A 15,865-nucleotide genomic window follows, 5' to 3' on the forward strand; every position below is an offset into this window, starting at 1 on the left:
ACTGCTCTTTAGCAGTGTATATATACATATAGGTGTGTTGTTTGTTGCTGGTTAAATAAACAAGTCCATAGATTGAGAAAGTTCAAAGAAGTAGTGAATTTGAACTAGAGGAGTAGATATTACATAGATACCCTCCCCTTGGATCTAGCTCCAAGAACCTGACTATTCTTTGGGTTATTTCTTTTTTGGAGGGGGTGGAGGATGAGCAAGTTTTCGGTTGCATATATTATGTTGCATTATGTTCTGCAGGGACATTTTCATGACTTTGTAAACAGGAAGAAAGATGTGTCTGAATGCCAGGTAACTAAAATGTAGAGTATAGTTGGGGGACTACACGTTGGTTTGGTGGGGGAGAGTTTAAACTATAGTTAAAGACAAGATATAATAGCAAGTACATTGGATTATGAATCAAAAACTAGGGTTCCAGGTCTGAGTCTGTTATATATAATCTCTATAGGCATTTGTTGGGATTGGTCAGTACTATCTGATTTATAATAACAGAACACCTTAACACCTTTATCACCTCTATGGTGATAAATAATGAACTAGCTTCATAGCTTCACACACAGCTGCTGGCTCATGGTTGCCTAAGAGCAGAGACCTATCTTTAGGCATCTGAGCTCACCTTGAAAGCCATGGGTATTTCAATGATGTAAAGATCCACATAATCTAGCTGGAGGACACTAAGTGTCTTCTCCAGGGTTGGGCGGACCATCTCTGGGTCATGCTTTGTAGCCCACAGCTGAAAGAATAAAAGGTGATAGTTAACTAACATCTGCACATTTTTTTTTACAATAATACAACCCTTAACAAAGCACTCATATACATTATTCATTTCATTTTACAAAAATATGCTTATACTGCATGCAGTATCATCTGAGTATAGGATAAGCTCATACAACTCCTGACACCCAGAGTATACTTTATCCAAATATAGTACCAGAGACTGGAAGATCCATCTGAAGTATAGAGTACCTAGTTTGGTGACAAAGTCTTGCCCTGCTCCCTGCTAATTTCTGAATTGACCCTCAGCACTTTCACTTTTCCTTATTGTGTAGGTGGGAACATTATCTGACTAGCTGGCTTCAGCATTTTATTTTCATGACAGTCTGATAAAAGGTGTGCTTTAGCGGGACAAGAAATATGGTTAGGTGAGTGACTTCACTGGATCCTTCACCTTGTGACAGGTGGTGCAGAAGCTGGTAAAACTTTAATTATTGCAAATGTTTAGATTTCCTTTTTTTGCTGCTTTGTTCTCATTTGGTCCTACTCAGACCCCAGGGAAACTCTGCCAATTCCTACTAAGAAATTACTGGCTCTCTGGCTAAACTGATAATGTCACCAAAATGGTGGTGTGGGAGACCCCAGCCTCATCTTCCAATAAAGGTCAATAATTAGCTATCCACAGATGAAAATGGGGAGATATTGGTCAAACAGTACCAACTTCCAGTTATAAGATGAATAAATTCTGGTGATCTAATATGAAGCATAGTGATTATAATTAATACTATTGTATTATATACTTGAAAGTTGCTAAGGGAATAGACCTTAAATGTCCTCACCACCAAAAGGAAATGACAATTTTGTGATATGATAGAGATGTTAGCTAATACTATGGTGGTAATCATTTTGCAATAAATTAGTGTATCAAGTCAACATGGTGTACACCTTAAGCTTGCAAAATGTCATATGTTGATGATATCTCAATAAAGCTGGAAAAAATAAAAGAAATTTAGCTTAATGAAAAAAATGAAATTAGTCAATCTCTAAAGTGTTAGGTAATGAAAGATTAAGGTTTACATTGTCAAACTGAAGCACGTGTACCCTTGAAGTCTATTAAGCACAGGGTACTGAGGGATCCTCAGAGCCTCGGGATAAAGTAATACAACTCCTTGGAGCATCAAATTTGTTCAAAGTGTTTTTGGGAAAAAATCTTGAATTTCTGTACCCTTTTTTTCACAAGTTAGGGCAAGTAAAATTGATAAAATTTGATTTTTCTGTACATTGGACAATGATTTTTTTCTTGCCTTCAATGCATAAAGAAGAGAAAACACAGTGAAAAGAGTAGTGGAAAACTATGTTTTTATCATTACTGTAGGCCCCCTTGGTGAGTTATTGCTGCCATCCCATTCTAGCTGAAAATTGTTTTACACATTTTATTTTTATTCAACAAAAACATATCGTCCTAGCTCTGTGCCAGGTACTATGTATAAATGCTTTGTAAATGTTAACTCATAGCAACTTTATGAACTAGATGACTTAATTTGGTTCAAATTTTCCAACATGATAGACATTGCAATAGCTTCAACTGTTTACCAGAGTAGATGAGAAGAAAAGGTTTTTGGTTTATTTTCCTTGGTGGTAACTTAGAATCTAATTTTTACACTGAAACAAAATGAAACAAATGAGTTTATATTATGGGGAAAAATATAAAAGTCTAAAAAAATTTTAGGACAAGACATAAGTCTTCAAAAATACTTCTAACTTCGGGCAGGCTGCTTTGGCCTAAGTTCTCAGGATCTGAGTTCAATATTTTTCTTCCCCAGAAATATTTTGGGAGCAGCAGGTTAAGATTTGGTGTTTACTCTAAGGAGACACTGTGTAATAATAAAATCTTAAGGAATCAGAATTATAAAGCTATAATAAAGGAGAAAGCTTCAGGCTGATATTTTGGGATAGTGGTGATATGTGGCCCCTTGGAATCATAATCCATAAGTGGCTGGGGACTTGGGGAACTATAAACACCTAGGGAGCTTGGCAAGGAGCCTGAATGGGGAGCTGGGAGGAAGGGGGCGGTGTATGGGAAATGGATGAAGTTAGAAGCAGTATCTTGTTCTCTTTTAGAACACTCAGGAGAATTGTATTACACGTTCTCCAAAGTTGTACAGCTTTATTTCTGCAAAGCTGCCTGTAAATATACATCCTATATTCCCACTGGCTTGCATTTTAATCATGATGCTTTATCCTTATGATTGCACTTCAGTGGATAGTGATTTCTAATATTGGAAATCTCAAATTCTCAAAATGTAGTGATATAAACATCGTATATCCACGCAATAGAGCATTATTTGGCCATAGAAAATAAATGAAATTCTCATACGTGCTATAACATGAATAAACCTAGAAAAATGTTATACTAAGATAAAGAAGCTAGACACAAAAGGCCACATATTGTATTATTCAATTCATATGAAATGTCCAAAATAGGAAAACTATAGAACAGAAAGTAGATCAGTGGTTGTCAGTGACTGGGGGTGGGGGGGGTGGGGGGAGGAGAAATGGGGAGTGACTACTGGTGGGTATGGGGCTCCTTTTGGAGTGATGAAAACATTCTGGAATAAGGGAGTTGAAATGGTTACATAACTTTGTGAATACACAAAAAAGCCACTGGTTTAAGTTGGCGAACTTTATGGCACGTGAATTGGAGCTCAAATTAAAAAAATAGCAATCTATGGACAAATAGGCATACAGAAAAGAAAAAGAAGTCTGCCCTTTTAAAGAAAGCTTTGGCAAATGCTTATGTAATATGAACCAACTTCTGTCTTGCCTCTGCTCCTCAATTTTTCTGCTCTGTAGATTTGTTCTTCCCATATTGTCTTAACCTTTTTTTTTTTTTTTTAAGATTTTACTTATTTTATTTATTCATGAGAGACACACACACACACACAGAGGCAGAGACACAGGCAGAGGGAGAAGTGGGCTCTATGTAGGGAGCCCGACATGGGACTCAATCCCGGGTCTTCAGGATCACGCCCTGGGCTGAAGGTGGGGCTAAACCGCTGAGCCACTCGGGCTGCCCCCCATATTGTTTTAAATCAATACTCATGTATGAAGAAGGAGATTTGCCTTAACCTTCAATGGGCTAATTAATCAGTCCCTAAATTCTGGGCAAGAATGAGAAATTTGGGAGTTGAGAACTCACCCTTTTTTGGAGTTCTTTTTGGAGAAAAGTGACACCAGATCCACTATTAATATAAGGAATTGGAGATTGAAGGGAAGATCTTACCTTTCCACAGTAGAAAATATCCTCCCTCTGCACCTTTCCTTCTGCTATCTTCTCCCTGATGGCCTCCCCCACTTCATGCTCATTTTGGTAGATGTAGGCCCCATCAATGTGCCGGTATCCTGTGTCAATGGCAATCTTCACTGATTTTGCACAGGTCCCCTTAGGGGTCTGAAATGGCAAGGGGGTTATGGTGGGGAAGAAGAGAAATGGATCTTTCTTTTCATGATTCTTCATCAGGACACTCAGCACACAGACATTGTTTTTACAACAAAAATGACAAATTCCCAATTACATGTTGTGATCGGAAGATGGTGTCTGGAGGCTAAGGACACTGACCTCACAGGGAACTCCCTTCCCACCCTCAGTGGGGGACTCTATCTTTCCGAAGTCTGCCCTAGCTTTGTGGCCTCAGAAATGTAATTTGATCAGTTTTACCAGGGACAAGAGATTTCACGACAGCCAAGTTATAAGAGGGCACAAGTTCATTGAAGAAGTCTCCATTATAAATTAAAGTTTGGGATAAACTGAGATATATCCACAGAAGGGAATATCATTCAGTAATAAAAAGGAGTGAAATACTGATAATAGCAACATGAGTGAATATGAAGACAATTATACTAAGTGAAAGAAGCCAGACGAAAAATAATGATTCCATTTGTGTAAAATACCAGAAAATGAAAACTAATGTATAGTTCAGACGCAAATCAGTGATTATCTGGGGTGGGAGACAAGGGGTGAATCCCTCCATGGGTGGCAGGGAGGAATTACGAAAGAACACAAGGAAACTGGGGATCCCTGGGTGGCTCAGTGGTTTGGCACCTGCCTTTGGCCCAGGGCGTGATCCTGGAGTCCCGGGATCGAGTCCCGCATCGGGCTCCTGGCATGGAATCTGCTTCTCCCTCCTCCTGTGTCTCTGCCTCTCTCTCTCTCTCTCTCTCTCTCTGTGTCTATCATAAATAAATCTTAAAAAAAAAAAAGAACACAAGGAAACTTTTACAGTGCTGGATATGTTTACCATCTTGATTATAGTGATGGCTTCATGGGTGTACATAGGAGTCAAACGCATCAAATTGAATACTTCAAATATGTATAGTTTATTGTATGTCAATTCTTCCTCAATAAAACTGGGAAAGAAGAGTGTTGGGGGGTGTTAGATTTTTCAAATTTAGTATCCAAATCTTTGTTCATTTTATTAACCCGCATGAAGCATAAGAATATTCTCTCCCCTGAACATTGACAGAACCTAAAGACCTGACAAACTCTTGACACTGGAAACATAAGTTATCCATTCTTCAGATTGCACATAAATTGCTGTTCTTTAGGTCTGATGACATTTTAAATATACATGAGTATGTCTCATTTTAGTTACATTTTTTCTTAAGGAGAAATGGAAGCCGTGATGGATATTTCCATCAAAGATAAGCATCTAGTCTCGCTGAATAAAATATTCAAATCATCTTTTAGGTTGTGTGTGGAGGAGAGGGTTAATCCTATTTATAGATTTTTAATGACCTCATATTCAGATGGTGATCATTCCAATCTTGTTCACAAGTACTGAGAACTCCTTGTGCTTGCTTCTATATCTTCAGTGTTCTGACCAAATTCTTGACAAATCTCAACAGACCTGTGAATTCTGGCCCACAGAAGTCGATTTATTGAGAATGAGTGAGAAAAGAAATCTCTTGCATTTCTAGTGACTGTAGTCCTGGCCTGGAAATAAAAAGCACTGGAAGCATAAATTGTATTTTCTTTCCCTACTTCAGTTGAAAGTCATCACTACTGAGAAGATAAGAGGATATGAAAAATGAAAAAAATGGCTACACAGATGGTATTAGGAAATAGGATTCATAGTCGCAAATATCAAATAGCTGGGAAAAGAGACACACTTTCCAGGAATGTCAGAAATATCTCTTTGCTTTATTATTGACAACATGACTAATAGAGCTTGAATAGAAATTGAGGCAACACCCCCTCTCCCCAAACACCCTGGAAAATGAGATGTTATGGATGACAGCAAGCGTGATAACAAAACACACTGGAAGAGGAAACTTGGGGTAGATTCCAAAAATTCAACGGTCAAAATAAAAATACTACTTCCATTATTGGGTATATACATAGTATTAATGAAAAGAATAAAGCTTCATATGAGATGGTAAATACAATCTCAGAAATAGCACTGAGATTTTGTGGCTGGAACTGATAAATGGAAGTACAGAACTCAAAATAGATTTAATACAAGGGGAAGACCCTCTAACAATGCATATTAAAGTATATGCTTATTTTTTCAAAGATCAACCCAAGACAAGAGGCACAGGGGAGAGCATTTAGGATAAAGAAAACAAGAAAGACAAAGGCTAAGTTAGGAGTGCGGTACTGAAGCAATATATGAACGATGCTTTACTTCACGAGGGCACAGAAGCAAGTTATAGTAGTTAGAGTCTTCAATTATTCAGCTACCATTAAAGAGCCTTTTCTAAAAGCTGAATATCTGGTACAGTCTTTGCTTGCTAAAAATATTTTCCTTCAGATGGCAGAAGCAGCAATGAGGTGAATTACTATTTTGGACTTAATTTTAATCAATATGGAAGAACTAGTTGGAAATGTGGATGTGAGAAAAATGCTTCTTTTTAATTCTTTTTTTTTTAAGTTAATTTCAGAGTTTTATTGTATTGCACTAAGGAACAGCAGGACGGTTATACAATATTCTCTCTCATTCAATTTTGAAAATCTAAAGTACTTGCAAATTCTTAAGAATACCTTTACCACCAAATTAGAACAGTAAGTATAATAACCAATTTCTTAATAAGTAATGTCTTACAAATTAAAACACATTTAAAATAACTTTAAATGCATTCTTCACAAGTAATTCAGCATATATTTTTTTATCTTGTTCACTTATGCTTAAGAATTAAAGCAAGTATATTACTCTGATGGAAATATGGGAAATCTCTCATTCATGCAATATACAGGGATAATATTCAAGTTGAAGGGGAAAAATCCCACTCTTCTTATTTTGTAAATGTGTCCATATATAATCACATACATGATAAATAAGGAAACCCATGAAGTTTCCAAGTCAGATATATATTTTCAGTCATCAGAAGCACCTGATATCTACAGCTAATTTATAATTAGATGGCATTTCAATAAGCCAAAATGAGCCCTACAAGTTCCTATATATAACAAAAGCTTCCAATGGACTAAGGATAGTCAATAATTAATGCAATCATTCATGGGATTATGGCTGTTCCTTAAGGAGTACAAGTTCAAACCTGTCAACACCAGAGGTAATCATTTTATATTAATTTATACGTAATTCCATTTAAATTCTTTATCCGAGTATAACATATGAAAACAGTCTTTCCACAAGCAAAAAATGTGGAAACATTTAAAAAATAAGGAGTCATTTTTTAAAGTAACTGATCAGATTCCATAGTCTACTCTTGGAAACAGGATCTTGCTGGATAGAATCCCTTCATTTGGTGGCTTTTTGCATGCACTTACTGGACCAATTCTTCTGTGTGTTGTTCTAAGAGCTCACCAAAACATAGATCATGCCGTATAGGTAGTAAAAAAATGCTAGAAGATAAAAAGCTAATTTTCACCAGCCTTCTTTCTGACAATACGCTAAAATGTCTGCATTCATGATGGTTGTAGGGTCATAGAGTCCTGGTCCACTCATCACTGGTCTACTCATATACCTCCAAATAGGATACGCCAAGAGGGGCATATTGAGACCCAGTGTAAGCCACTCTGCTGCACAAAGAAACATGACACAGAAGAAAGCACAGATGAGGTACTCGGGAAGTACAAGAGGATTCAGGGTATTACACTGGTCTATAGGATTCTTGTAATCAGTCTTCAGTTCATCAAATGCAATAATGTGCCAGATGGCGAAGAAGATGAGCGCGGCGGTGAGCAGCAGCGCCAGCATGTAGCAGAAGCCGCGAAGGTGACCGCCGTGGCCCGGAGAGGAGCAGGGAGCGGCACCGCTGCCAGCGGAGAAAGGCGGCGCAGGGCCCTCTGGTAAAACCATTCACTTCCCCCGGCCGCAGCCACGACCGCTTCGGCGCCCGCCCCCTTTTTAATTCTTAAATGTAGCATAAGAGAACTTGTATGTAGATTCTGACAGATTCTTTAAGAAAATTCACTTTAAGGAAAACTCAGAAAGATCAAATAGAATACTATATTTGGAGACTCAAATAAATGACACGACAGTAGAATCTTAAATGCAAAATTTTGACTCCACGCATTAAGGATGGTATCAGTGAAATGAAGAATTCAGTTTCCTAAAATGGTCAACAGCACCCTTCCTGCACCCAAGAAAGGGGAGAGTTGGGATCCCTGGGTGGCGCAGCGGTTTGGCGCCTGCCTTTGGCCCGGGGCACGATCCTGGAGACCCGGGATCGAATCCCACGTCGGGCTCCGGGTGCATGGAGCCTGCTTCTCCCTCTGTCTCTCTCTCTCTCTCTGTGTGACTATCATAAATAAATAAACATTAAAAAAAAAAAAAGAAAGAAAGGGGAGAGTCCTATAAGGATGCAGTGCCACCTTCCAGGAGGTAACATATATCCTAGGTCAACATCCATTATATAGTCCTGTGTCTCCATTAAGTAGAATACACAAATCTGAAAATGCAGCAGGAGTGGTTCAGCTCAGCATTATTCCCTTTGACTCACTTAGAAAATGTGTGCTTCTCATCCCTGAATTTGAGGCTCTGTGGATTCTAGGTCCTAGTTCCCAGGGGAACCCAGGGTGCTGATTTCAAGAGTTCAGTATTTGAGGAAAGATGTTGCCATACTGGCAGGGGTAAGTGACCTTCTCACAGGAGGAGATAGGGCTTCTCCGCTGTTACATGATGAGCCAAGGAGGAGAATGTTGGGCACCTAGGGCATCCAATGCTACACCCCTTCCCAATTTTGATAGTTAACTGCTAAGAGCAGCACCATAATCTGAGAAGGATTGGTTGACCAGGAACTCTTACAACTCAGAGATGAGCATCTAGCTTGTAATATTTCATAAGCCACCTAGACCAGAAGAGATGTTGGATAAGGATGCAAGAAACCTAGAATGGGTAGTTCAGGAAGGAGATTAGGTTGTAACTTGAAGACAGCTTTCATGGCAGGAGCCATTCCCCCCCCCCCCCCCGTGTTTTTGCATGGCACAAATAAATAATCTTTAATTTCAATAAATAGCTCCCCATTATGCCAGACAATAGGCTGTGGGAACGATACAGAAGCATCCAACAGGGAAAGACCTATTCTAACTACACTAATTCCTTAGCACGAGAAAAATGACTTTGGGTCACACACAAACACAGAGAGATGCTCAGAGTATGACAAAGGAAGGAGTCATCTTGGATGGGAGTGTGGTGGCATTTTAATCCATGTAGCTGTCCTTTGCAGGTCTTCTGGGTGCCACAATCACCACGAATCGGTCAAATAAGGTTACTTTTGCTCTATCATATTCTGTTTACTTGATATCCGCACATGCTGTTACTGAAGGTGGGGTCTTGACAGACAGGAGGACACTGGGTGAGATTTCACTGGGAGAGGCAGAGAGAAGGGAGGGCGGAGGGCTGAGGTCCCGCAGAGCGCCTTGCTCACCAGGAGGACACACAGGGACACACACGTGTTCACCTGCGAGGGCACACACATGAGAACGTTCACATACTACCCACAGGGGGTCCTTAGGAGTAGGATAACATGAGGACAAGTTCAGTGAAGCCAGGGAAGTTTCTTACACCGGCATATTTTTGGGTGCCACTTGGTTTCTTCAGAGTCTAATCTATCACGTCTACTAAAGAGAAGACAAAGTACTTACATTTTGGGAGAAAGGTATCAGGTTTGAAGAACCCCAGGGAACAGCAGGCTGTTCAGAAGCCACCCAGTCAGCAGCTGTGCATTCTGGGTGTGGGGGTCGGGCCTCCCGCACACCGGCCAAGCTCTTAGAGAATTTCATCTCAATGGAGGCTGGCACCCTTGGGGAGGCCTGAGGGTTGAAAGTGCATTTGGGGGTAGGGGTATCAACAGGAGCAAGCACTGCCAGTAAGTCTCACAGCAGAGTCCACTCCGCTCGTGACATACAGATGGGGTTTCCAGAAAGTTCTCAGGCTTTGCTCATTGAGGGCAACCATTTTGTGTTCAACAGTCAGCCTCCTCTCAGTTCTGAGAGGATTTGTGTATGTGTGTTTCCGTTGTGGATATAATAGGCACATGACACATTTTTTTCTGTCTTAATTTTCTTCCTTTTTTTTTTTTTCCCCTCCAACAAATGAAAGCTGCTTTCCCTGCAGCCCTCAGGTCACCTCCAGCGAGGCGGGAGACACGCGGTCACACTCAGCTGGGGACCTCGGGCTGTGCCACTGCTCCACGGCGGTGCGGTGAGTGTTGAGCACCCGCTGCCAGTGGTTGGATTCAGAGGGGCCCGAGGAGTACTGGCCGATGACAATTCTTCCGATGAAGTCACTGCTGCTTGGCATGTTGTGGCCAACACTGTACACACTAAGCTGGCATTTTCAAGTTCTTCTTGGGGAACTTTGAAGCTGAAGGATTCATTGTAAAAGGGATCGAGTGTGCCTCTTAAGAAGGATGTCTTCTTTGTTTTCACAAGCTTGAGTCCATGTACCAGCTGGATTGTCACAAAGGGGTCTGAACCTTGGGTCACATCGGTTTGAAGAAGCTGCTTGGCTCGAATGACATCCACATTCAGCGTCCCAGCACTGGGGAGATAATTCAGTGACAGAAGCAGCTCCCCCAGCTCCACTTCATTCCGAGAGCCGGGGACCAGCGCCTTCCACCAATGCCCGCCTTTCATCAGGTCAACCTCGCACAGAGGCACCGACACCTTCCCAATGACACAATGGCGGGAAAACTTCTCAAAATCCACCACGGTTGGCAGCAGGGTCCTCCTCTGAGCTTGGAGGAGGGGGATCTCGAAGGTGTAAGGCTCCTCACAGGCTTCTGGGTCTTGCGTTTGGCCCCCGTCTGCTTAGAGTTCCTCTGGTCTGGCAGGAGACGGATCTGGACACAGGGGTTCCATGGGCCCTGTCCCGTCCCGGCGCCAGCCGTCCTGGGGCACGGGCGGGTCGGGTCCCTGGCCTCCGTCCCCCGGCGTCAGGCGGCGGTGGCAGGTGGCACCGGGAGCTGAGCGCAGCACGCCCCGCTGGCCCCCGGCGGGGCCTCCCGGACTGTTAGGCAGCCCGCGTGGTCGCGCTGGAGTGGGGCGCGCAGCTGGGGCCGAGCGCTCTGGAGCAGCGCCTGGGCCGGGTCCGCCTGAGCCCCGCGGCCGGATGGCTCCTTTTTTGGCACTGAGAACACCAAACTCCACGGCTTTCATGCCAGGAAGTGGGGAGCCGGGTCGTCTGGACTCGAGACTTGGACCCCTCCGGGTCAGGCTGCGCAGCCTGAGATGTGTCTGAGGACGAGCCTCCGCGTGCGATCTGGGGAGTTGGTCCGAGGTCAGAGGGGCTTTCCCGGCTGTGTGGACGAGTCCCCGTCCTGGTCACGCTCCGGCGGGCCGTCCTGGAGGTCCGCCACCTCCCCCTCGCGCTCAGCCGCCGGGGCGTGCCCTCCCCGCAGGGGCCGGGGGCGGGAGCCCAGGGGGGAGGAAGGAGGAGGCAGCCGGGCGGCCCCAGACCGGAGCGGCGGGGCTCAGGAGCGGCGCCCGCCCCTCCGCCGGCCGCGCGGTCCTGGCCCTTCCCCTCCCCTTTCCCCTTCCCCGCGCTCCGGCTCCCGGGTTCGAGCGCTGGAGCCGGGGCGGCCGCGGGGCTGGAGGCGGCGGGGGCGGGGCGGGCCGGGGCGGGGGGAGCGGGGCGGCGCCCGGCGGCGGCACCTGCCGAGCAGGAGCTAGTTCCTCTTAACCTACCTCGTTAAAGACCTTTCCAGGGGAGAGACCAAACCACTCTGGGAGCGCTTCTCCCAGGGGGTGGACTTCGCATACGAAGCCCGCAGGCTCAGGAGACCTCCGGTAGCCGTAGTGGCGGTGGCGGGTGCCGCAGGGCAGACGCCCTCCTTGGCTTAGCTGCCAGCAGTGTGGGCCGCTGCTTACTCCCGTCTGATTCCCTGCACGCGCGATCCAGGGTAGAACAGGCTGGCTCTCGCACCCCAACCCAGCACAACCCCGTGGCCCCCTCCAGAGCACCCTGTGGGACCAAGGAGCGACCGGATCACAGTGCACTCTTCCCACTGTAGGAACTGCTATTCTCCCTTCTACAGGCCTGAGTCCTGAGAGTGTTCTCCGCTGAGCCGCCCGCATGCAAGTCTCCTTCTCAGAGGCTGTTCTCCAGAGGACCCAACCCAAGAAGACACTAGGGTAAAGAAGGATTTCTTGAGCTACAGAGAGTACTAATGATACCTACATTAAGAGCGATAAACGGGACTATGAAAATAGACTCTGTTCATCGAGACACCATTAAAAGCATAAAAAGACAAATAGGAAGGGGTATTTTCGCATAGATGTAACTGACAAAGGTCTCATACTAGATATTTTACAAATCCACTAACAAGAAGAAAAGAGAAATCCAAAAAAGAAAAATGCACAGAAGGCACACTTCGTGAAAGATATCAAAAATGTTTAATAAAAATAGGAAAAACTGGCCAATTTCATCTAGAGTAAAGGAAAGGGAAATTAAACCACAATAAGAGTTTATTCTACACTTATAAAATGACATTAATTAAAAAGACACCAAATGTTGATGAGAATGAGGAGCAGAGCCACCCTCATACATTGTTGGAAGAAGTGCAAATTATACGAATACCTTGGAAATTATTTATATTGACATCATCTCCTAAAATTGAAGATACTGTACTCCACGGGACAGCAGTTCCACTCTTACATGTATATCTTAGCTAAATTCATACATGTGTGCAATAAGACCTGTGTAGGACTCTTTCTAGAAATAGTGTCTGCAAAGCCCCAAACTGGAAGCAATTCAAATGCCCATCAACAGTGAAATGGATACTGACATATTCTTATGATTAAGCAGTCATACAGCAATAAAAATGGCCAAAGACCGTGATTAATTACATGGGTGAGTTTTACAAGATTATATTTAGAAAAAGAAGCAGAAAAAAATGGGGCAACCAGTGTTTCTATTCATGTGAAGTTCAAAAATTGTATAGAAATGTATGTTACAGTTGTGTAACTCTTAGAAAATTCTTACAAAAAAAAGCAAGAAAAGTCATCACCGTAAGACTTAGAAGAGCAATCCCCTCTTGAGGGAGGAAGGCTTTCAGGTTGGGAAGGGCACACACAGAGTTTCTGGGGTCTGGTATGTTCTAATTTTGGATCTTATAGCTAAGGAGCGACAAAAAGCATTTGTCCCGCCTTAAGTCCATTGTACTTCAAAATTTTAAATGTTAAAAAAAGAAAAGGAGGTAGATAAAAAAATAAGGGAGTAAGTGACTCAGTAAGTTTCAAAGCCTTAGATTTGACTCAATAAGTTTCAAAGCCTTAGATTTGGGCCTAAAACATCATTTTTGGCCTTAGATCTACCATCTGCTCTCCTTAGCCTAGATCCAATTGGTTGCCAAGCTTTGTAGAGCTTCCCTCAATGATGTGTGGTCTTCGGCCAAGTTCCTTCCTTCCTAGGCTCCAGCCAAATTAGTTTCCTCAGAGCTACCAACCACGTTCAAGTCTTTGTTCTTTTTTGCCTGCTTTATTATAGAAGCCTTCTCACCTGATCTCTATGTGTTCTGTCTCTTTGCATTTTAATTCATTGTAATTTGGACAGGTTAATATTTTTGAAAAAGAAACCCATTCTTTGCTCCCTGGTATTTTGTTGTTGTTGTTACCTGGCCCAAACTATTTTTTGCAGCTTGATGTGTAGCACTAATTGCCTCTGGAGAGGAATGATATGTGTGTGTGTGTATAAAACAAAATGCAGAGGTCATTTCTTGGTGTTTGATTTTTAAAAGCCAAGGCTTCTGTGGCAGGTGTGTGAGTATGAGGGGATCACAGGTATTGGAAAGAACTCAGGATATACACTGTACTAAAGTAAAAACAAACACCAACTGAATTCTTGACCCTCAGAATATCAGCCCACAGAACATTTTACAAAACCATAAATGAGTTGCCATTACCTAAAAATTCATAATTACTTTATAATGTTTTCTGAAAATTGTTAGAAAGTCAGGCCATGCTGCACCCTTGCTTGTGCATACAACTGACTGTAGTGGAGAAGGTGCTATCCTTGGACTGGTCAGTGGGGTCTCCAGTTTTGCTGATTCTTGCACTCATGCCTGCTATCAGAATGGGAAAGCAGAACAAAACACAGAAATAGACTTACCTCCTCAGAACATTTATTTGTGCTTGCTGTCTGGTTCCTGGTCTCTTTAGGTTGAGGTTATGGAACCACTCCGACTGCTGACAAAGATTCTTTTGTTTTTGCATCAACCGACTTCAGCAAGAATCCTGATAAGTCAGTTTAGGAACAACTCCTTGCCCTCTATGTATGATCCCTCTCCCTGTCTAATCAGGAACCCTCAACTGCCACCATCGCCCAGGCAATGTCATAGCAAGAATCCTGTTAGATTGATTTAGCCAATCAACCAATTTAGCCCTTATCCCTGATGTTTTCTCTCAGCATTTTTCCAGCCACTGACCCCTACCCTGCTCCTTCGCTATAAATTCCCATGCTGTATTTGGAGTGGGAGCTCAACCTCTCTGCTCCCCCACTCCTGCAAAATCCCATTGCAGTGGTTCTTAGACCTATCACAACAGCACCTGCCCTTGAATCAAGTTCTTTTACCGTGCTTTCACAAGTGTCATTGCATTATTCTTTTCCTTTAGCATGTTGTCCCCAGGATATAATAAAAATGCCTGGTATAATGTGAAATAAGGTTCCCTGGGTTGAGAGGAGGAGATTTGATGGGCATTGAAGAAAAAGCAAGGAATATGTAAAGGATGGCAAAATCCTGAGAAGGAGTCCTAAGCCTATCCCCCCCATCCCCTTCCAGCTCAGGGGCAGAACAGACTTGATTTTTCAGGCTCCCCCTTACTACTCATCAAGGGTTTGGACTTCACCTTTCCCTTGCCCCAGATACAAAGCCCTTGGCTCACTCTCCAGACTGTGAAACCTGCTTTCAGCTACCGGAATCTCAACAAGGGCCACCCAGGAAAGAATACAGGATCATTTATGACTCCCAATCTACTTCCCAGACCACCACTCCTTCCCCATAACTTGATGTTTCTTGATCTACCTCATAACTGGATTTGCTCATTGCTACTTTAACATTGAACCAGTGTTCTCTCTCTTAAAGCACTTCAGCTTTTCCTTACATTTTAGTTATATGTGTGTGTGTGTGTGTGTGTGTGTGTGTGTTTTCATCCTCAGTCACTCCACTTAAATCCCTTGTTTCTAAACCATTGTTTCAATCCCTATGCTACCTAGAAAAATGCCCTGCATTTGGTAGGCACACAATAAATATCTGTCAAACTAAATTATTGTCCATTTTCCAAAATATTTACCATTGGTCCTGGATTTGTGTAATTTGCACATCTGGTAACATTCTTGAGTTTTTCTTGAAGTTTTTGATAAATAAGGATTATTAACCCCATGGGCTGATGTTCATAAAAACAGGATTAATTTCTATCAAAACTGAAAAAAGGAGTAAGACCCAAACCCTCACCTGTTGGGACCTTCCCGGATGGAGCTGTAGGGAGGTTATTATAGATTATTGCATCCCTGTATGAAAACATTCTGAGAAGCTTTCAAAAGGAGAAAGTCACATGGATAATTTGTAGGTGTTACTTTTCATTAGTCATCATGAGGTGGGATAATGCACAGAGTGCTTAGTGATACTAAGTGTTGGTTCCATCTCAAATTCCCTGAGTCCATAGGCATGAAACACTTTTACA

The 15,865-nt window shown here is 42.8% G+C and overlaps 2 protein-coding genes and 2 pseudogenes across 7 annotated transcripts in view; 1 reads left to right on the forward strand and 3 right to left on the reverse strand.

Annotated features, from left to right (window-relative positions):
- Positions 1–15,865, forward strand: part of LOC144284804 (adenylate cyclase type 1-like) — a 414,796-nt gene that overhangs the window by 200,751 nt on the left and 198,180 nt on the right. The window lies entirely within an intron of this gene.
- LOC144284802 (aldo-keto reductase family 1 member D1-like) overlaps positions 1–15,865 on the reverse strand; it is a 91,247-nt gene that overhangs the window by 26,113 nt on the left and 49,269 nt on the right. For both annotated transcript variants that reach the window (XM_077849856.1, XM_077849857.1), the window contains 2 exons: positions 4,007–4,174; positions 626–742 (listed from right to left, as the gene is read on the reverse strand). In XM_077849856.1, the coding sequence (XP_077705982.1) occupies positions 626–742; positions 4,007–4,174 (285 nt within the window). The remainder of the gene's footprint in view (positions 1–625; positions 743–4,006; positions 4,175–15,865) is intronic.
- Positions 6,868–8,057, reverse strand: LOC144284797 (protein cornichon homolog 1 pseudogene; annotated as a pseudogene).
- On the reverse strand, positions 9,158–11,121 carry LOC144285112 (synaptotagmin-17 pseudogene; annotated as a pseudogene).

The sequence above is a fragment of the Canis aureus genome, chromosome 15 (assembly GCF_053574225.1).
Source record: "Canis aureus isolate CA01 chromosome 15, VMU_Caureus_v.1.0, whole genome shotgun sequence".
Lineage (NCBI taxonomy): Eukaryota > Metazoa > Chordata > Mammalia > Carnivora > Canidae > Canis > Canis aureus.